We start from the raw sequence: 23,807 nt of genomic DNA, 5'->3' as shown, positions 1-23,807 counted from the left end.
ATATCTGCTCCTGATAATGTCTTATCATGTTCTGAACAATTTCTAAACCTTTCCTTATCAAAATGTAGTCAGTCTGGTATGTTTGAGCCATCTATCTAGTCCAAGTGTACATTTTTCTTCTGTATTGCTCATAGAAAATATTTGCAATACTGAAGAGATTTGTTTTATGGAAGTCCTCCAATACTTCTCCTCACTCAGTCCTTCTTCCTAATCCACATTAGCTCACAGTTCTTCCACCTGTTATTGCATTCCAGTTACCCATTACTGTTAAACATACATTTTTCTCTTCTTTCTTTATTATAGCCTCTACGTTGTCGTGGTTTTCATTTACTTCATCATCAGATTGACCTCTGTCTGGCATTTGTAAACTTTTCACCAGATTTTTCTTGTTGTGGGTTTTCACTGGTACAGCCTTTTATCTACACATGTGACTTCATCCTTGACTTTTGGCCCAAATACTATGCCAAAACCATGGTTTACTCTGCATGCTGCTCTAGAATAAAATATCCTGAATTCATTTTGTACAAATTGTCCATTCTCCATTCAGGGTGTCCCATTATATCCACTCTGTTTCTTCTCATTTCCTCCTTCAGATTCTCCAATGTCCCAATTGCAAGAAGATCTTAACATTCCTTGCTCCTGTTCTTAATCTTGTATCAATGTGATCTTCTTCAGCTTCCTGCATGCAGATGTCTGTCTGAAATTAATTTTTGCTGTCAAAAGATTTGTAATGCTATGTAAGCAGTTTGAGTACTTTGTTAATGCAGTAGCTTCCCAATGGTTTCCACATACCAAGAGACTGCCCTTATATCATGAACAGATATATTTGTCACCCCTAACAGCAGAACTGATACCACGAGATGTTTTCCAGTGACTGTTCCTCCACAGAGGTAACATCATCCTCCTTAAAGGCCTTGTGTGTGAAGCCATTGCCTTCATTAGGGAATTGGGTTATTTACCAGTGTTCTATGTTAGTGGTTTTCTGGCTGGTTGCCGACCCAACTAACTCTCCTCCATCCTCATTCTTAGCTTGGAGCTGGACAATGATGGAACTAAAAATGATGATAAGACCTTGTAATTCATTACAGAACTGCACTATAATTCAGAATTGTCTGAATTTCACATACCATGATATTGTTGATGTATAAATGAATTCTTCATGAGGAAACAGTGTATCCCAGACTCACCAAAATATATATTTCCATTTATAGGTGCCCAGGTTTTGTGCTTTTTGCACTACTAAAACCTCTTTCTTTGTGTTAACATGGTGTACAAGCAGTATAGCCACTTCAGTATGAATGTTTTGTTTATGCAGTTTCTGTCACACAAAATTAGAGATCTTTTTACATAATCTTCAACCATAATATTTTATTTTTCTGTGTAAGTCCAACACATTCTGGAAGTACAACTTCATTTTCAAAGTCTACATCAATTTTTAAGATTGTTACACCCACTTCAGTTTATCAACTTCATTTGGTTGCAAAATGTTCATTATCTATACTGTACCTGTAGCCAAAAGAAATAGTTAAACTGAATCAGATGTAGTGTCAAAAACATCAATGTGATCCTCTTTAATACCCTCCTGTCTCTGCCAGCAAATTTAGTTTTTCTTTCACTAGTTATTCTGTAGTTAAAGTTCAAAGAACACATGTTGTGCAAGTAAATATATTAGTTCTATGATAAACCTTGTAAATCTGTGGCAGTTTTAATGGATGCACCAGTGAATTGAGTACCAACAGTTTTCCTCAATGAAATTCTGTAACAACATGTTAAATCAACACAGTGCTCAAAGATGCACTAATGAGTGTAGACCGCTTCAGGATATGTTAGAGTACAACAGAGAAATGAAAGACAGTGAGCAACAAGTAAGTCAGATTATTAGCTCTGAAACAACAAGTTTGTTGCAGGATGTTTATATTAGTGTGTCCAACTCTTGGGGGAGATGGGGCGGTGTGGGGTGGGTTTGAATCCCTGGCTATCAGAATGTCTTAGGCTGTTTAAGGGGAAAAGATAAATGAGGAAAAAAATTAAAGGAAAGATTGTGAATTTTGGATAGACAGAAATATTGTGTCTAAATGTATATAAGAAGTAACAAACAATACAGAAATGAGCTCCTTTAATAATTTTCTATGTTTCCCTCCTTCTGATGAAGGGACTATTGAAAATTCAACATCTATTTGTTCACATCTATTTAAGCTGAGATGTCTCTTCTATCTGAAACAGTATTTATTCCAGCAATCTGTTCCTTTTATACAACCAATACTGATGGTGATACATGAAAAATAACTCTTTTCTCTCCCTTTGAATGTGGTCATTTTCAGCACTCTGACTGGCAATGCATTATTTTTCCAAAATTCTGCATTCTTATCACATCTTTCCAGATATGAAATACTTGTTTTGAAGTTGTCTTTAGTTTGCTTTCTAGTGGCTTCAAATTTTCATGTGAAATGTAGGCTTCATTTGTTTGAACTTAGAACTGGGATATATTTAAGTTCTGGCAAAAGGGAGACTAGACTGCTAGCATTATAAGGAACAGTCTGTCACCTTTTTTCACCCTTAAACTTTGTCCTTATGCTGTAACAAATTTCATCAAAATTAATCAATTCAGTGACAGTGGACATACTGTTTACTGCAGTGGGTTCTTGCACTTTGCCAGATAATTTTGTTGCCCGTATTTGTACCTGTCACTACTTAAAGTACTGCCACATGTTATTTTCCATGAAGTTACACTGGATCTCTTCCATTTTTGCCTCATTATATTCCAGACAATTGACTACTCTTTTGTTACACCTTCTGAAAACAGTAAAATAAAGTAATATCTTACACCAAAAACATCTCTAGCAAACTGGTCGGTCACCCATTGCTCCTGAATTGATCAATTTTGATGAAATTTATCACAGTGTAAAGATATAGTCCAATGTCAAAAAAGTCATGTATGCACAAGCTAGTACATATAGTTTTTTAGTATTGCCAGCAGACACTATTCTTTTTTGCCAGACTTCATAACTGATGTGCTGGGGAAATTAATATTGTCAGTAATCTTCTGCTTTTTCTCATTTTTCAGATAGCAGTGATGAGTACTCAGTTATGGGTGACCGTTACATGTGCAATATCTGCCAAAGTTCATTCAACACATTTGCCATCATTTCACGTCACATTGCAGCGAAACATCGAGTACAGTCCCGGATCTTTATGTGTGAGAAATGCAATCGTTATTTTAAAACTAAATGGAGCCTGTCTACTCACAACAGTCGTTATCACAAACAGATGTCTTTTCACTCTGATTCTTTTCCGGGACCTATAAATGATTTGTAGAAGAGAATTTTCATTAAAACTGTCAATATTTATTATGTTTCATTTAATTCACGTTAACAGCTATTTCGATATTATGTCTCACTTTGTAATACTAGTAAGTCTGTAATAAAAATTATAAGTTTTTAAATTGTTGTTGACAAATTTCCTGGAGGTTTTGCATTTAATTATCACAATGTTTTGAAGTCGATGGCTTGAATTTTTTACTAATAAAATTTTTAATTCAGTGTGGATCCTCCTACAAAATCAGTTGGCAATGGCTACAAGTCAGAAACAGAAATATCTACTTTGGCATTATTCTTTAATGTACTCTGATATTTAAAAATGTCAGTCACTGATACAGTAAAAAAGGAAAACAAAATTCAAAATGTATTAGTAATTTATCTAATAACAATACATAGTAACAAAAAAATAAAACGTTATTGCTACATTGAAGTACTGCTGCCGTATTCAGTGTCATTATTTATATTAGTCTATAAGTTTGTATTGCTTTTGCTATGTGAGTTCAGTATTGAGCATGACTCAAGAGAACATGTGATTTACATATTACTCCTATGCTTCTTTTTTAGCCAAATATACACTCCTGGAAATTGAAATAAGAACACCGTGAATTCATTGTCCCAGGAAGGGGAAACTTTATTGACACATTCCTGGGGTCAGATACATCACATGATCACACTGACAGAACCACAGGCACATAGACACAGGCAACAGAGCATGCACAATGTCGGCACTAGTACAGTGTATATCCATCTTTCGCAGCAATGCAGGCTGCTATTCTCCCATGGAGATGATCGTAGAGATGCTGGATGTAGTCCTGTGGAACGGCTTGCCATGCCATTTCCACCTGGCGCCTCAGTTGGACCAGCGTTCGTGCTGGATGTGCAGACCGCGTGAGACGACGCTTCATCCAGTCCCAAACATGCTCAATGGGGGACAGATCCGGAGATCTTGCTGGCCAGGGTAGTTGACTTACACCTTATAGAGCACGTTGGGTGGCACGGGATACATGCGGACGTGCATTGTCCTGTTGGAACAGCAAGTTCCCTTGCCGGTCTAGGAATGGTAGAACGATGGGTTCGATGACGGTTTGGATGTACCGTGCACTATTCAGTGTCCCCTCGACGATCACCAGTGGTGTACGGCCAGTGTAGGAGATCGCTCCCCACACCATGATGCCGGGTGTTGGCCCTGTGTGCCTCGGTCGTATGCAGTCCTGATTGTGGCGCTCACCTGCACGGCGCCAAACACGCATACGACCATCATTGGCACCAAGGCAGAAGTGACTCTCATCGCTGAAGACGACACGTCTCCATTCGTCCCTCCATTCACGCCTGTCGCGACACCACTGGAGGCGGGCTGCACGATGTTGGGGCGTGAGTGGAAGACGGCCTAACGGTGTGCGGGACCGTAGCCCAGCTTCATGGAGACGGTTGCGAATGGTCCTCTCCGATACCCCAGGAGCAACAGTGTCCCTAATTTGCTGGGAAGTGGCGGTGCGGTCCCCTACGGCACTGCGTAGGATCCTACGGTCTTGGCGTGCATCCGTGCGTCGCTGCGGTCCGGTCCCAGGTCGACGGGCACGTGCACCTTCCGCCGACCACTGGCGACAACATCGATGTACTGTGGAGACCTCACGCCGCACGTGTTGAGCAATTCGGCGGTACGTCCACCCGGCCTCCCGCATGCCCACTATACGCCCTCGCTCAAAGTCCGTCAACTGCACATACGGTTCACGTCCACGCTGTCGCGGCATGCTACCAGTGTTAAAGACTGCGATGGAGCTCCGTATGCCACAGCAAACTGGCTGACACTGACGGCGGCGGTGCACAAATGCTGCGCAGCTAGCGCCATTCGACGGCCAACACCACGGTTCCTGGTGTGTCCCCTGTGCCGTGCGTGTGATCATTGCTTGTACAGCCCTCTCGCAGTGTCCGGAGCAAGTATGGTGGGTCTGACACACCGGTGTCAATGTGTTCTTTTTTCCATTTCCAGGAGTGTATTTTATGTAAATTAGTTTTTATAATTGTTTCAGATAATCTTGTTTTCCTAGCCATTCTGTAATTTTCTTAGGTAATTTCATAATTTGATTTGTACTGTATAGATAATAAAAACATCAAAGAAAATATTTTGTGAAATTTTTCTTTTAACAAGTTTCAACAGCAACAAGTACACATGGATAGTCACAGAAAATGATACCCTTTGAAGGCAGATGTTCATATATATATATCACACAAAAAAGTAGGAGGAAATAAGACTAAACAGAAATTAAATGTCAAATGGGACACAGAATTACGGGTGGCATCTTTTGTATTGTGCACAATACTTCCTTCTTCTTTTTCAGACAGCACTTTATTGATATTATCATGTCACTGTGTTTCTAGCACAAAATTCTTTTTTCATGTATTTTAATTTGCCTTTAGGTAATTCAATTCCTGGTATTAATTTAGCACCTTGTAATCTTTGAAAATTTTTGTTTCGGCATGTTTGTCCTGTTATTGCATTGCACTTTGGTTTTCAGAAGTCTCCTTGGCCTTACTAAATTCTCCTTTAATGCAAATCTTTGCTGTTTTTTTTTCTTTTCTTTTTTTCCCCTAAACCAAACCACCAATGGAATTATTACAAGGTACATCTAAAAAGTTGAATATCATAATAAAATGCAGCAAATTAGGAAATTGCTGATATTCCAATTTGGAGTTTCTGTTCTTTGATAATAAAATGCAGACTTTACAGACAGAATGCCTCCATTTATTTAAGCTGCAACATAGTGTCTAGGAATACGCACTATGTACAGCTTTATACTTATACCTTTATTGATCTGCAAAGCTAACTTCATTGCGTACAATATGTTTTGACAATTTTTATAAGGCTGCTGGAAACTGCCAGAAAAAACTTCTTTAGGAGCTGCCCAGAAAAATGATGGCAAAGAAGTATGTCAAATTGTGATGCATACAACTATTCACTGTGACACTGATGGTCATCACCCTGCTCTATATTGAATCACTAAACTAGTAGTCATCCCATGTGGTGATGGTTTTCTGAACCATATATCAATGAAATTACCAGCAATTTCAACAATTCACCATACATTCATTCGCACATTATGTTCAAGAAATCCCACCTGGGAGGGATATGGAATGAGTCAAGTTTATTTATTTATTCACCTTAGATGAATGCTACATTTGTTTTGGATTGTGGGCACATGTTTTAATTTATGTCATAACTTTCCGGAGACAACTACAGAAACGTTATGTATAGGATGGCACAGATAAAAGTAGCCCATGTAAGTATAAAGGAAATGTAGTGAAATTACAGAAACGAAAAGTTGAAATGGACTTACTGTTGTGTTGGCAAAAGAGCCAACACCGTGTTACTAGAGGAGGCCGAAATGCACACGTTTTAGCTCACGCAGGCTGGCGTGAGGAGGGAAGAACTATACTGACGTGAAGTCTGGAACATGACAAGGAATTAGAATGCAGAAAGCGGACGTAGCTGGTTTGATCCTTAACTTCAATCCATTAATGATGAACGTCACTCTTGATGGTACATGATTCACAATATTGTCTGTTCAGATTATAGTAACTGAATATGGCACCTTGCTACGTCGTAGCAAATGACGTAGCTGAAGGCTATGCTAAACTGTTGTCATGCAATTGAGAGTGTCTGTTTACAGTGAACCATTGCTAGCAAAGTTGTCTGCACAACTGGGGTGAGTGCTAGTGAGTCTCTCTAGACTAGACCTGCCATGTGGCGGCGCTCAGTCTGCAATCACTGATAGTGGCGACATGCGGGTCCGACGTATACTAACAAACCGCGGCCGATTTAAAGGCTACCGCCTAGCAAGTGTGGTGTTTGGCGGTGACACCACACTTACCATTTATTTACAATGAAAAATACATTGAAAAACCCATTTGTAGAAGATGATGAAAGTGACACCTGCAACATCGTACAAAACTGTGCATGTTTGAGAATATTCGGATACACCCAGCATAAAGTTCATGTATCGATGGCAGTAGCTTCACAGCTGATATTGTCTTTCACTTTCTGTATCATGTGTGGCTCAGCAAGTGTGCCCACAGGAAAAAATCACATGTTGCTAGACCCAGCAAATATGGCCAAAAATATTTGTTGACAGTTTGTTCCTCAGTGAAGACGTCATAGACTCCTTCCAGGGATACCTTAGACATGTGGCTGTTGTCCTATCTTGCTGGAAGAAGTGGTATTGTCTTTTGTATTCAGTGAGTTGAGCACAAAATGTATCAAAAATTTCCATATATACAACCATGTTGAGGTTAGTGCCAAAAAATATGTCCCATAATGCATGATTCTGTTACACCACACCAAACACCAATTTTTTCATTCTTGAGTGATTGCTGACACACAATGTCGGGATTCTCTATTGCCCAGTACCTCGTGTTCTGTGAATTCATATGACTGGAAAGTTGAAACAATTTTCATCACTCATGATGTAATGGAAAGGGTCTAACAAACCGCTGTTGATGTTATTCCATAGCCAAATGCTGTAAACTACACGTTTATGACTATCATGCTCCCATAATTGCTGCACAACTGTCAAATTAAGACTTGTCCAGTATCCGCTAGCAACTCCACCTACTTACATGCGCATGTTGGGCCAATTTATGTGTAGACTTCTTTGGGCTCTGGGGTTCTTTGGTGGATGTCTGCAATAACTTCTGGTGTGCAAAGTGAAGGAATTCTGTTTTATTTTACATTTTGCACAGATGCATAGGTGCACCAGTTTTTATACAGATTCTGCATTGCTCTCTTTGGAGGTAGCCCTCTATCTGGATATGTGACCCCAAAAAGTTTCATGAGTTTCGTAAATCAAACTGGTTTTCACATATGCTTCCACAATTTTAATTCTTTCTTCTATCAAGAAAGTCATTTTGCAGACTGCAAAGAGAAACATCTAACTTTGCTGATGAAATAAACTGAGATGTTGACAGAAGAATGATAACAATCAATTATTGCATAAAATTGAGCATTGTTGTGGTTGTTTACTTTATTTTAGAAGCCAAAATATTGTGTTAACATTCAGAATGGGGTCTGGGGCAAGCTACTTTTAACTGCGCCACCCATTATATTAGTTAGTTATAACTAACAGCAATTGAAATTCCTGGATGGAATAATACATAGAATAAAGGAAAGGCAACCACTCACCTATATGATCGATATGTGGCACACAGACATAAACAACGAAAACAATATTTTGTAGCTTTCGAGCTCTCCCTCTTTGTCTAGTAAAAGTACACAGACATGCAAATGAACACACCTACAGTCGCAGAAAGACTGACTGACTGAGTCAATCTCGCCATGACCACACGTGTCTTCATTTGGGTGTTTGTGCGATTGTGTGTGTGAATGTGAGTACTCCAACTAGACAAAGAGCAAGAGCTCAAAAGCTACTAAACACTGATTTTGTCGTATGTGTTATGCACCATGTGTCAGTCAGCTGTAGGTGAGTGGTAGCCTTTCCTTTATTTTACATATTACCTATAAATAATGTAGTGGAAATTAAGATAATATATTCCTCTAAGAGGAATTCCATAACACTATAAAAACATTTCTACAGAGGTACACCATCAAATCATACTTAAAGCAACTTCCATTTAAACTTTTTAATAAACTTTGGAAGTTTGTTAAACAATTTGATTCTCATATGATTGTGGGATGTTGTCTGTACATTTTATGTTGTATCTTGCCATCTTATAATCACAACCTGCCCTAGTGTTAAAAATATATACATCTTTTTTTTTTTTTAAAAAAAAAAAAACCTGTTGTACTGCCTGTACTTTAAAATTAGTTGTGCAATGTGAGAAATACACGAGGGCATGCTGAGAAGTAATGCCTCCAAATTTTTTATCCTATTCTCAATATCAGTTGAGATACTTTGTGTCATGCATATTACTCGGTTGACTTTCTGCTCCACTGATTCAAGTCGCAACCCTCTGCTGCTCGAGGGCTCTGAATTGTAGTGTGGTGGGTAATGTAACTATGCCGGTGCTTGGGATGCAATGTGCTGTAATCGAGTTTCTAACCATAGAGAATGTTTTTCCACACATGGAGCACCCTCTCCTGCACCATGAGCACTGTGACATCTGCAACAGTCTGACGCCCCAGGGTTCACTGTTCTCAGTTACCTATCATACAGTCCCATCCAATCTTTGTTTGTTTGTAGAAATTGAACACTTTCAAAGACTTCCCTTTAATAGTGATGAAGTGGTGCAAACAGAGGTGAGGTCATCACTTCATCGACAAAGTCAAACAGTCTACAGTGATTGTATCAGCAAACTTGTCTCTCATTGTGAAGCGTGTATTCATCCCCAAGGTGACTATGTACGAGAAAAAATATGTAGACATGAAGAATAAAGATGTAGAATCTTAATAAAGTTTGTTTTATTTAAATAGCTTTAAGAGTTTTCACATAAAAAGTTGGAGAATAACTTATCAGCTTGCCCTCATATATTGAACATACTTTTATATTGTTCATTGTATCTGATATTGCACAGAATCCAAACTCCAAAATTGTTGAGGCTTTTGTGGTTACTTGTTAATGTATGTCCTGTTGACTTTAATCTCATGCTCTTTGGCTGACATTTGCTTAATGCCTTAACTGCCTTTTTTTTAAAAAAAGGATGAATACTCTGTTTATATCTTGGCTGCAGCATACCTCTATAATTCAGTTCTATACGTAAACATTAACAGGGAAAAGCAGCCACTAACAGCTACTACTTTAATATATGTTAACAACAAATTATTACTTGTGCTAAGTTACCCACACTGATAAATGTCTGCTTCTAGATTATTTTGTTACAGAAGGAAAAAAAAGGTCTTTTGAAAAAGAAATGAAAAAAAAAGCTACTGCTGCTTCACTTATACTATAACTGTCAGATAATGTTTTTATCTAACACTTCAAATAAAGCATTTAGTTTACGCAGCCCACTGTCAGCATTTTATATATTGGTGGTATCAAGATCTGGTTAACTCAAACATTAGATTTATTTGGAATTTACATCTCTGAGCCCAGATATTATACCAGATTGTAAGAGTGATTAATGAGATATTCATTTTCTTTCTTTTTAAATATCTGGGGTTTTTCATTTTCGTGTCTGATTTCTGTGAATAGTATGCTATAAACTGTTACAACAGAATATAAAATGCCATTCTAAAACTTAGACAGGGATCCATGGTCTATATGAAAAATATTTTTATTTCTAATATTGTGGTTGCGGACGTCAGAATTCATCTTAAATTCACTTTTATTATTAACCACAAATAAATGGTGGTGCAAAAAGAATGTGTGAATTTCATACGAGTATAATTGGCTCTGTTTTGCTCACATACAAAATGTACTCACATCATGACAGTTGATAATGTATCCAATTTCTGAATTGTTACATTTTTTTTTTTTTTATATTTTAAGATAACATATAACTTAGTTGTCTCCTTAGTGAATACACAGTTAAAAGTCTTTCTTCAAAGTTCACCATAACTTTCATCAACATGTCATGTGAAACAGCAGCATCCATCTTTTTGGAACCACTTGTCTGCCATGTTCATCCCAATAGTGCCCAGTTGTGATCACATGAAATTGGCTAGCATTGCAACATAACATGCAGCATTCACTGTTACACTAACACTGCATTCTTCAGGAAAACAAGGCTCAACGATTTGCACTTTGGACACTCCACACCACACTGTCACTTATGCACTATGCAGTGGTTTCTGATGCACTTCTTGTGGGTTGTTTGTTGCCCAATAGCAACACTTTTGTATGTTTCCATAACCTCTAACTGAAAGTGTGCTTAATTGCTCATCATCAACACAATGTCATCAGCAGCAGGAACATCAACCATTCTCTCACAAAACTGTCTCCATTCATCATAATCACAGCCATGAAACTTCTACATTATCATCACTGTGTAAAAATTAAAATGTAATTCATCATTCAGGATGCACTGCAGCAAGCAGTGAGACAACCCAGAGTTGGAGAATGCCACCTAGTGGAGCAGTGAGAACTCTGAAAAACAGTTTAGGAACCAGGTTTTAAATTGTAAGACATTTCCAGGGGCAGATGTGGACTCTGACCACAATCTATTGGTTATGACCTGTAGATTAAAACTGAAGAAACTGCAAAAAGGTGGGAATTTAAGGAGATGGGACCTGGATAAACTAAAAGAACCAGAGGTTGTACAGAGATTCAGGGAGAGCATAAGGGAGCAATTGACAGGGATGGGGGAAATAAATTCAGTAGAAGAAGAATGGGTAGCTTTGAGGGATGAAGTAGTGAAGGCAGCAGAGGATCAAGTAGGTAAAAAGACGCGGGCTAGTAGAAATCCTTGGGTAACAGAAGAAATATTGAATTTACTTGATGAAAGGAGAAAATATAAAAATGCAGTAAGTGAAACAGGTAAAAAGGAATACAAACGTCTCAAAAATGAGATCGACAGGAAGTGCAAAATGGCTAAGCAGGGATGGCTAGAGGACAAATGTAAGGATGTAGAGGCCTATCTCACTAGGGGCAAGATAGATACCGCCTATAGGAAAATTAAAGAGACCTTTGGAGATAAGAGAACGACTTGTATGAATATCAAGAGCTCAGATGGAAACCCAGTTCTAAGCAAAGAAGGGAAAGCAGAAAGGTGGAAGGAGTATATAGAGGGTTTATACAAGGGCGATGTACTTGAGGACAATATTATGGAAATGGAAGAGGATGTAGATGAAGACGAAATGGGAGATAAGATACTGCGTGAAGAGTTTGACAGAGCACTGAAAGACCTGAGTCAAAACAAGGCCCCGGGAGTAGACAATATTCCATTGGAACTACTGACGGCCGTGGGAGAGCCAGTCCTGACAAAACTCTACCATCTGGTGAGCAAGATGTATGAAACAGGCGAAATACCCTCAGACTTCAAGAAGAATATAATAATTCCAATCCCAAAGAAAGCAGGTGTTGACAGATGTGAAAATTACCGAACTATCAGTTTAATAAGTCACAGCTGCAAAATACTAACACGAATTCTTTACAGACGAATGGAAAAACGAGTAGAAGCCAACCTCGGGGAAGATCAGTTTGGATTCCGTAGAAACACTGGAACACGTGAGGCAATACTGACCTTACGACTTATCTTAGAAGAAAGATTAAGGAAAGGCAAACCTACGTTTCTAGCATTTGTAGACTTAGAGAAAGCTTTTGACAATGTTGACTGGAATACTCTCTTTAAAATTCTAAAGGTGGCAGGGGTTAAATACAGGGAGCGAAAGGCTATTTACAATTTGTACAGAAACCAGATGGCAGTTATAAGAGTCGAGGGACATGAAAGGGAAGCAGTGGTTGGGAAGGGAGTACGACAGGGTTGTAGCCTCTCCCCGATGTTGTTCAATCTGTATATTGAGCAAGCAGTAAAGGAAACAAAAGAAAAATTCGGAGTAGGTATTAAAATTCATGGAGAAGAAATAAAAACTTTGAGGTTCGCCGATGACATTGTAATTCTGTCAGAGACAGCAAAGGACTTGGAAGAGCAGTTGAATGGAATGGACAGTGTCTTGAAAGGAGGATATAAGATGAACATCAACAAAAGCAAAACAAGGATAATGGAATGTAGTCTAATTAAGTCGGGTGATGCTGAGGGAATTAGATTAGGAAATGAGGCACTTAAAGTAGTAAAGGAGTTTTGCTATTTGGGGAGCAAAATAACTGATGATGGTCGAAGTAGAGAGGATATAAAATGTAGGCTGGCAATGGCAAGGAAAGCGTTTCTGAAGAAGAGAAATTTGTTAACATCCAGTATTGATTTAAGTGTCAGGAAGTCATTTCTGAAAGTATTCGTATGGAGTGTAGCCATGTATGGAAGTGAAACATGGACGATAAATAGTTTGGACAAGAAGAGAATAGAAGCTTTCGAAATGTGGTGCTACAGAAGAATGCTGAAGATTAGATGGGTAGATCACATAACTAATGAGGAAGTATTGAATAGGATTGGGGAGAAGAGAAGTTTGTGGCACAACTTGACCAGAAGAAGGGATCGGTTGGTAGGACATGTTCTGAGGCATCAAGGGATCACCAATTTAGTATTGGAGGGCAGCGTGGAGGGTAAAAATCGTAGAGGGAGACCAAGAGATGAATACACTAAGCAGATTCAGAAGGATGTAGGTTGCAGTAGGTACTGGGAGATGAAAAAGCTTGCACAGGATAGAGTAGCATGGAGAGCTGCATCAAACCAGTCTCAGGACTGAAGACCACAACAACAACAACAACCAGTTTTAGCCATTCCTTGGCCAGCTTCATTTTATGTAGGTCATTTGGAAAAGAAAGCATTGTATGACAATGTATGGGTAAAACTTGTTATGATTGTAATCATATTCTGTGATTGTGCATAAAATAAAAATAAGTGTACAGTATATCAAGCACTCATATCTTTAGGCAGTTGTTTTCCTTCTTACAATAAGCCAGTGCATCTCCCTGGGCACATGTGATTGTAAGGATTTTTAAGATGTGTTACCATTTAGGTACTGGTCTCCTCACCAAGCTCGTTAGGTGCACCTTCACTATTGGCACTCAAGTATTGCAATCGAAAATGACTTTCCTCCACTCCATATAACTCTAACAAACTGTGTTCTTGTCATACAGCTGCTATTCAAGTTGGTTGTTAAGTATAAAATAAAGTTTTAACCACCGTAAAACTCCAGATAAAAAGTCTGTAGGGAAATGGAAAATAAACTGTGTATAAACATAATGGCTATGCATTTTCATAATACCTTTAATTTTGATTTCCTAGGTGACAATTATTGTATTTCATAACATGTAACAAAATATTTCTTTCTTTATGATGGCAGTACAATTATGTGAAACTATACAAAAATGTATTTCATTTTAATAATAAAGAGTTGAAGTTAGTAAGCCCAACAATTTTTTTGTCAAACTGTACCTACTTCCACTCATTTCCTTTACTGCCCTGAAATAATAAATAATAATCTGAATGGCTACTTTGCCACCAGCTTTACAGTTTGTGTATGATTTTGTTTAATAGAATAAGGTGCTGCTTTTTTTCAGGTCACAATAAAAGAGTAATTAACTTTCTGGAGTATGTATCTATGATACCAGTCATAGCCATTATAACTGTAGTTTTAGTGAAAGTATTGGGTAAAGAGTAACATTTTAAGAAATACAGAACAACAAGAAAAGCTAAAATTTCACACTATGCACTTCCCTATGTTCCGGCTACATATGTTAACCTATAGTTACACTGCTGGACTTGAAAAAAGTGCTACAGTCAAATCAGTTTGCTAAAATTCAATAAAATAACAGCTATATAAGATACCATTTCTTGATTGCCAACTAAAACAATAAAACTGCTACTAGATATGTAGAGGCCGGTAATTCCAGAAGTGGCTGTAAGGAACATACTAAAAATAAAAAGTAAATAACAACAACAGAAATTATACTTGTTAGAAAAGTCTTGACAGTTCATGGCACAGTCTGTAAGTGTGAAAAGACTGAGATCCAGGCACCCATTGTACATGTTATGATACTGCACATGTACCACCATTACAACAATATGCATGTAGAATGGTTATGTACAGCTCCCACAAAACTCACTATAGATGTGGGAACTAACTGTACCTGAGCATTAGCAATAGCAGACAGTATCATAACATCTGGAAAGAAATTTTCTGCATTTTCAAGCTTCAACAAAAACCATAATGGCTTTTGAAATGAGTCTGCTGACTGTCCCATTTGTCATTGACTTTCGTATCTTGTAGGTCACTGTGTGATGCAGACCTTTGCAGAATGACAGTATGTTGCTTCCCTTGACAATTGTCTTCTAGACTTCATTGAACATATGTTTCAAAGGCTATCTCTTGTAAAAAGAACATAGTTATTCAGTATTCCATCGTCTCAAGCCAAGTTACATCTAGATGTTATTGTTTGCAGTGCCATAACTTACGACTTTTTTTGGTTATTCGTGGACAATAATGTAGCTGCATCTAACTTGACACTAGGCCTAAAGAATTTCTTTGATCAAGTACCACATGGCTTGACTTGATTAATACTTTGGGAATATGTCATTTTGAAGTAACTTCGCAGTCGCACATTGCTCCTGTTTCCAAACTGAGAAGTTATGTTCAATCCATAAAAGTGCTGTCTTAAATCGCTAAAGTTAAATGCCAGAGTGGTTCCTTTAAGCAAGAAACTGCCCATTTTCTTCCTCATCTTTCCTCAAACTGAACTTGTGCTCCATCTATAAAGGCCTTGCCATTGATACAATTTTAAACCCTAACCTTCCTTCCTTCCCTCTCAAGATGGACACTCACCACATAGAGATGACATTGAGCAGCTGAAAGGCACATTGAGGAAGACAACCAGTCAGCACCTCCTCTATGTGGTGAGTAGGAATCTATCTTATTCATACCATTGTTATTCCATTCCAGATTTTCCATTGTTTCAAAATGGACACTGCCACTTCAGACTTGTGCCTCATAATAATGAAGACAAAGTATGTGACATCTCATTTAAAAAAAACTAGATCAATACATGTTCGCAGCCTAGATCTATCACAAATGACCAACTTCCAAGTATGTTGGGTACACAGTCATGAACAGTGGCCAATTTACTGATGAAGTCAGTGCAAGGACCAATAGATTTTTGATGAAGTTAGAAATAACAACCAAAGTCAACTGGAGCTGTTGAAAAAGATAATCTGAAATTTAAAATTTGCCACATTGCCACCAGTCTTTTCACAATCTATAGCACCAAATGTTGGCCCACTAGAAATGAGCTGTATGATCAGTTTTAAGCATCATGGAAACAAAGGATCTCAAATGGGCAGCTGCTGACACTAATCAGAAGAGCATTTTAAATGATGACCTTATGAAGTCCGTAAGTATTGTGTCAGTTAAGGACAAATTGTGAAAAAAGCATCTACAGTGGTTTTGGCAAGTGGTGTGTGCGGAAGACGTTACAACAGTAAAGTCAGGCTACAAATCGGATCAAAGGTCAGTCAAAGCAGAATTTGGCAGATACTCTATGTGGTGGACCTAAATGTCATAAAACTTCATCTTTGCATGGCAGAAGAGCATTATAAATGAGGATACAGTGAAATCGTAAAGTGCCAAAAGTGATAAATAATGTGGGTGACTCAACAACTCATTATCCAGACCCTTCAATTTTCCCACTGCCAAAGCATATTTGTGAAGGGTGCATTTTTCAGATGAAAAACATTTTTGATCTCATTCCATCCACAGTAACATTTCATCACACAAAATTAGGGTTTTTGTCCATTCCTTTTTTTTTTAGGGGGGGGGGGGGGGGGTCTAATATTACTGAGAAAAACATTTCATTTTCTCTCTTAGTTAGCACAAAAAAACACATTTCATATTTCTCTCTTAGTTAACACAGAACACACATACATGTAAACACACAAATCTTGTTTACAGTTTCTTATTGTTAACTTGTCATGTTAAATGTAGCATACTGTTCCCTCTGATATGATAAAGTACCAGATATTTCATACACCATTAATCACCAATTTTATCATGTAAATTCCAAAATATTGTGGAATGCTGAAGGATAAAATTTAATTTGTCTTTGTGCAGTGACCTATTATGTCACAATATGAATTTTCTAACAAACTTATACCATCTGATAAAGAAAAGAGATGATTAAAATAAAAAATTTATTGACAAACTGCCTATTGGCTTCTGTCTTGGGTTCTTCAGCTGACGTTCGTCTGATGATTTTTCTGATGCTTTGCCAGCACGAGTGGCTGGCATTGTCAAAGTTTCACCCTCCATTGCTGGTGGTGGACTGTATCTGAGCTCACGGCCACAGACTATATGTACCTGGCGCACCAATGTCTGAGGGCTTCTCTGCAGTCATTTCCAGTGTAGTTCTCTTGCTACCTGTGACAGTCGTTAGCTGCAGCACAGGAAGCCAGGACCTGTTTACCTTGAGGCTTTCATCTTTCTTGTTGAAGCTATTCTCATGTTTGTGTATTTCTACAGCTTCTCTGCACAAGTGGGTGCGAGAGTTCTTTTCTTGCGTGTCAATGAATTTTTCTACGTAGTCGGTCCCACACAGCACGTGCTCTGCCACAGCTGATTTCTCCATCTGCCCCAACCTGCAATGTCGTTTATGTTCTGTGGTCCTGGTGTTGATCGATTGTCCAGTCATTCCAACATAATCTTTTCTGCATTTGCAAGGTATATAGTATATTCCTCGCATTGCAAGTGGGTCCCCTTTCTCCTTTGCTGATCTGAGACACTCTTTGATCTTCTTTGTTCATTTGTAAATAGTCTTTACACTGTGTTTGTGCAATATACAGCCAATTCTGTTTGTCACTCTAGAAATGTATGGTAGAAAGGCTGTACCCGACAGTTCTTTTTCTGATTTGTCACTTTGCCAAGTGTTTGGCTCTGTTATATCTCTAATATCACTTGTGGTGCACTCTTTGCTCCTCAGAACACTTTCCAAGTGTTATATTTTGGATCTGAGATGCTGTGGCTCACATATTCATCTTTCCCACATTATGACCATATTAATCATGCCTCTTTTCTGGCTCGCGTGGTGATTTTATAGTTTATGCAGGTATCGGTCCATGTATGTCAATTTTTGATACATGCTGTTTTCCAGGTTTTCACCATCCCTTGTGACCAGCACATCCAGAAATGATAGTTTTTTTTCCTTATCTACTTCCATTGTAAATTTTATGTTGGCATGGAGACTGTTCAATTGTCTTAGGAAGTCACCAAGCCGTTGTTCACCATGGCTTCGAAGTGTTCCATGAATAAGATGGCCACCACTGTACTAAGAGCAGTACCCATGGCGATGCCTTCCAGTTGTTCGTAGAAGTTGCCATTCCTCATGAAATAGCTCATGGTGAGACATGTATGAAAGAGCTTAGTGATATCTTGCGGGAAGATGGAACCGATGTGCTCCAGATTGTCCCTGAGTGGCACTTTTGTAGACAAAGAAACAACATCAGAGCTGATCAGGATGTCATTTGGTGCAAGTGAAAGAGCAGAGGAAATATGCACTGAAACAGCCTGGACAATAAGCTGAGCAAAGCCACCAGCTTTAAATCTGAAGAACGAAGAGGTACGAGCCATTAAGAACCTTAACGCCAGCAACACTATATTGGTATGGCCTGCCGATAAGGGAAATGCAACCATCATAATGAAGACCAAAGATTATGAGCCGAAGATGCGGGACATGTTAGATCTGATGACGTACTGAAAACTAAGTGCAGATCTGACACAGCATATCACACGAAATACAGATTGGTTAATCAAGACGTCTTCTCTGTTGACCGTCATACAGAGGACCTGCGCAACACACAAGCCCTACCACCTCAGCTGTATGGATTGCCTAAGATCCATAAGAATAACATTCCACTAAGACCAATTGTTAGCACTACTGGCTCACCAACATATAAACTGGCAAAAACTTGGCCACATGTGGCGAAGACTGACACATATGTAAAGGACTCAAGGCATTTCATTGAGAAGCTGAAGAAAGTAAAACTTGCACCAAATGACATCCTGCTCAACTCTGATGTTGTTTATTTGTTTACAAAAGTGCCACTCTGGGACTATCTGGAGCACATCAGTTCCGTCTTCTCGCAAGACATCACTAAGCTCTTTCATGCATGTCTCAGTACGAGCTATTTAACATGGAATGATAACTTCTACAATCAGCTGGAAGGCATCACCATGAGTAGTTCTCTTAGTCCTGTGGTGGCCAACTTATTCATGGAACACTTTGATGCACAGGCACTGGACTTGGCACCTTGTAAACCTAAGGTGTGGTACAGATACATCGATGATACTTTCATTGTGCGGAGCCATGGTGAAGAACGTCTTGGTAACTTCCTAATACACTTGAACAGGCTCCATGCCAACACAAAATTTACAATGAAAGTAGAAAAAGACAAAAATCTACCATTTCTAGATGTACTGGTCACAAGGGATGGTGAAAACCTGGAACACAGCATGTATCAAAAACTGACATGGACTGATACCTGCACAAACTGTCACATCACCACTTGAGCCAGAAAAGAGGCATGATTAATATGCTCATAATATGAGCAAGATGAATATGTGAGCCAGAGCACCTCTGACGCGAATTACAACACTTGGAAAGTTTCTGAGGAGCAATGGGTACTCCACAAGTGATATTAGAAGTATAGCAAAGCCAAACACTTGGCAAAGTGACAAATTAGAAAAAGAACTGTCGAGTACAGCCTTTCTTCTGTACATTCCCAGAGTGACAAACAGAATTGGCTGTATATTGTACAAAGTTAGTTAGTTAGTTAGTTGGTTGCATTTTCTATTGATCAATTGCACGGTACAGTAGCCGTTATGATGTGGAACGTGTCAAGTGCACAAGAAATGCACATATGAAAGAAGATTTTTTTTTTTTTAATATATGGTCTTGCGGTAGCAATCTCACTTCCCGCGCATGGGCTCACGGGTTTGATTCCCGGCGGGGTCAGGATTTTCCCTGCCTCAAGATGACTGGGTGTTGTGTTGTCTTCATCATCATCATTCATCCCCATTACGGTCGGAGGAAGGCAATGGCAAACCACCTCCACTAGGACCTTGCGTAGTCGGCGGTGCGTGTCTCCTGCATTGTTATCTATACTCCTTGGAGTATGGGACATCATCATCATCATCACCATATGTATTACAATACAGAGTTAAAGATTAATATTTCTATTATTTACCCCATTCCCTTAAATGGCACAAAATGCATATTCTTTACTTATAGATTTATTTATTCCTATTCAAGAATTCATCTATGGTATAGAAGGAGTTGTCAAGGAGATATGATTTCAATTTATTTTTGAAGCTATTTCTGCTGTCTGTCAGACATTTTATTTCATCTGGTAATTTGTCAAAAATTTTTATAGCAGCATATTTAACGCTTTCTGTGCCAAAGATAGGCTGAGTAAAGGATAGTGTAAGTCTTTCTTTTTTCTGGTATTATAATCACAAATGTCACTGTTGTTTTTAAACTGGTCCATGTTGTTGAGAACAAATTTCATTAGTAAGTAAATGTACTATGAGGCTATTGTAAGAATTCCCAATCTTTTAAAAAGATGCCTACAAGATGTGCGACTATGAACCCCACACATTATTCTAACCACTTTCTTTTGAGCAGTGAATACTTTTTGTCTAAATGTTGAGTTACCCCAAAATATTATTCTGTATGACATCAGAGAGTGAAAGTATGCAAAGTATGTTAGCTTACTAATTTCTATATCATCAAAATTGGCAATTATTCTGATTGCAAAAGTTGCTGAACCTAGTCGCTTTAGAAGATCCAAAATATGAATCTTCCAATTAAGATTCTCATCTATATGACATCCAAAAACTTAGTATGCTCTACCCTGTCTACTGACTTCTGTTGATGTGTTATATTTATTGAAGGACCTGTACTTTTTGCATCAGAAAATTAGATGTACTGTGTTTTTTCAAAGTTTAGAGCAAGCCCACTTGCAGAAAACCAATTAACGACTTTTCCAAAGACCTTATTTGTATAATTTTTAATTGGAGTTTCTTTTACTAGATTAATGATGATGCTTAAACAGTGTCAGTTCGGCTTCCTGTTTCAGGAAGGAAGGGAGGTCGTTCACATATGTCAAGAACATAAGGGGACCCATGATTGAACCTTGTGGAACACCTAATGTAATTACACCCCAGTTAGATGAAGTGGCAAACTCATTTAAATCACTTGACCCCTTTTGTTTCCTGTTCTGTCGGTATGACTTAAACCACTCATATGCTATTCCACTTATACCATAGAATTGTAATTTCTGTAACATAATGTCATGGTTCACACAATCAAATGCTTTGGACAAGTCACAGAAAATTCCTATTGGTGACAATTTACTATTTAAAGACTCTATTATGTGGACAGTGAAATTGTATATTGCTGTCTCAGTGGAACAGCATTTTTGAAATCCGTAAAACAGAGCATAAAGATTATTTACTAATGAACAAATAAGATCAAAGAGTGTCTCAGATCAGCAAAGGAGAAAGGGGACCCACTTGCAATGACAGGAATATAGCGCATACCATGCACATGCGGAAAAGTTTATGTTGGAATGACTGGACAATTGATCAACACCAGGATCACAGAACAGGTGAAGAAATTGACTGTGGGAGAGCGCGCTCTGTGTGAGAGCCCGACCATGTAGTAAAATTCTCCGACACAGAAGTTCTGGCTGTAGAAACGAACTATCGCACCCGTTTGTGCAGAGAAACTGTAGAAATACACAAAAACGAGAATAGTTTCAACAAGAAAGAAGAAAGTTTCAATGTAAACAGGTCCTGGCTTCCTATCTTGCAGTGAATAACCATCGCAGATAGCGAGAAAAGTGCACCGGAAATGACTATGGAGAAGCCCTCGGACTTTGGCATGCCAAGTACATATAGTCTATGGCTGCGAGCTCAGATCCAGCTCACCACCAGCAATGGAGGGTGAAACTTTGACAATGCCAGCCATTCATGCTGGTGAAGTGCCAGAAAAATCAGCAGACAAATGTCGGCCGAAGAACATGAGACAGAAGCCAACAGACAATTTGCCAACAAGTGGCCATGAAAGCCTTAACAGTTTTGTAAAAAATTTATTTCCTGGGAATCATGTCTCTAGGACCAATTAGCAGAAAACTTTCAGGAGTGTGAAAAGAGTCAAAAAGTTCAATAGTATACAAATATTACAGCAACATATGACAACTGCTAATGTTATCTTAGTTATGTAGTCCAATTGGTGCTATTCAAGAGGAGTGTGCTACATGCCAGCACTGAGTGCCGCACTCAGAATCACCATCATCATCAACAACACAAGTTAGGTTAAATTAAACTATTGTGAGCACAACTAATACTAAGCAAAATTCAAAATAAACAAATAAACTAACTTCATGATCATGCCCATGGGACCATGTGATGTTGCCAGGGTGCTATGTCATACTCTGCCCAATTGCGTAATTTGAAGGTGTTTTTGAAGTGAATAAGATCAAGACACTCCTGTCCCAGCTATTGTCAGGTATCCAGATGGTGAAGCAACTACTTTTCAGCACACAATGCTGAGTGCACCTCATTCCAATCCTACTACCAAAACAAAATATCACCACCTGCACTGGGAACTGAATGCAGGTCCTCTATGTGGCAGCCAGATGTACCAACTTCTCAGCTATGGAGGCAGACCATTTAGCAGTATAGTGAGTGCTATAGGTTAGTTTATTGGTAATGCATCATATAAATTAAATCCTAAGATGAGGTGGTTATAGGTTAATATGCATGGGTTCACCCACATCCCTAAGGGTTTCTTTCTTGATAAGATTTTTGGAACATGATGAATGAACGAAAGTGGATGAGAAACACTATTTGCATTTTATGTACCCACAAATGATTGTAAAAAAATTAATTTGAATAAAATGCTAAATTTTGGACACATCTCTGGTTTTCAACATACAGCAGTTCATCTTCCATTTTTATTTCACAGTTTTGCAGTTATATTCCCCCTCCCATGAACCATGGACCTTGCCGTTGGGGGGGGGGGGGGGGGGGCGGCTTGCGTGCCTCAGCGATACAGATGGCCGTACCGTAGGTGCAACCACAACGGAGGGGTATTTGTTGAGAGGCCAGACAAACATGTGGTTCCTGAAAAGGGGCAGCAGCCTTTTCAGTAGTTGCAGCGGCAACAGTCTGGATGATTGACTGATCTGGCCCTGTAACAATAACCAAAACGGCCTTGCTGTACTGGTTCTGTGAACGGCTGAAAGCAAGGGGAAACTACAGCCATAATTTTTCCCGAGGGCATGCAGCTTTACTGTATGGTTAAATGATGATGGGGTCCTCTTGGGTAAAATATTCCGGAGGTAAAATAGTCCCCCATTTGGATTTCTGGGCGGGGACTACTCAAGCGGATGTCGTTATCAGGAGAAAGAAAATTGGCGTTCTATGGATCGGAGCATGGAATGTCAGAGCTCTTAATCGAGCAGGTAGGTTAGAAAATTTCAAAAGGGAAATGGATAGGTTAAAGTTAGATATAGTGGGAATTAGTGAAGTTCGGTGGCAGGAGGAACAAGACTTTTGGTCAGGTGAATACAGGGTTATAAACACAAAATCAAATAGGGGTAATGCAGGAGTAGGTTTAATAATGAATAAAAATACAGGAGTGCAGGTAAGCTACTACAAACAGCATAGTGAATGCATTATTGTGGCCAAGATAGACACAAATCCCACGCCTACTACAGTAGTACAAATTTATATGCCAACTAGCTCTGCAGATGATGAAGAAATTGATGAAATGTATGATGAGATAAAATAAATTATTCAGGTAGTGAAGGGGGACTAAAATTTAATAGTCATGGGTGACTGGAATTCGAGAGTAGGAAAAGGGAGTGAAGGAAACATAGTAGGTGAATATGGATTTGGGGTAAGAAATGAAAGAGGAAGCCGTCTGGTAG

At 38.7% G+C, this 23,807-nt stretch overlaps 1 protein-coding gene across 1 annotated transcript in view; it reads left to right on the top strand.

The window, feature by feature from the left end:
* Positions 1 to 4,321, top strand: part of LOC126458388 (protein bric-a-brac 2-like) — a 419,174-nt gene extending 414,853 nt beyond the window's left edge. The window contains exon 6 of the mRNA XM_050095386.1: positions 3,065 to 4,321. Within this exon, the coding sequence (XP_049951343.1) occupies positions 3,065 to 3,315 (251 nt within the window). The 3' untranslated portion in view covers positions 3,316 to 4,321. The remainder of the gene's footprint in view (positions 1 to 3,064) is intronic.
* Positions 4,322 to 23,807: the final 19,486 nt, after the last annotated feature.

This window comes from Schistocerca serialis, chromosome 2, assembly GCF_023864345.2.
Source record: "Schistocerca serialis cubense isolate TAMUIC-IGC-003099 chromosome 2, iqSchSeri2.2, whole genome shotgun sequence".
Lineage (NCBI taxonomy): Eukaryota > Metazoa > Arthropoda > Insecta > Orthoptera > Acrididae > Schistocerca > Schistocerca serialis.
Note: the sequence above shows the minus strand (reverse complement) of the source record. Positions and strands in the feature narration are given on the sequence as shown.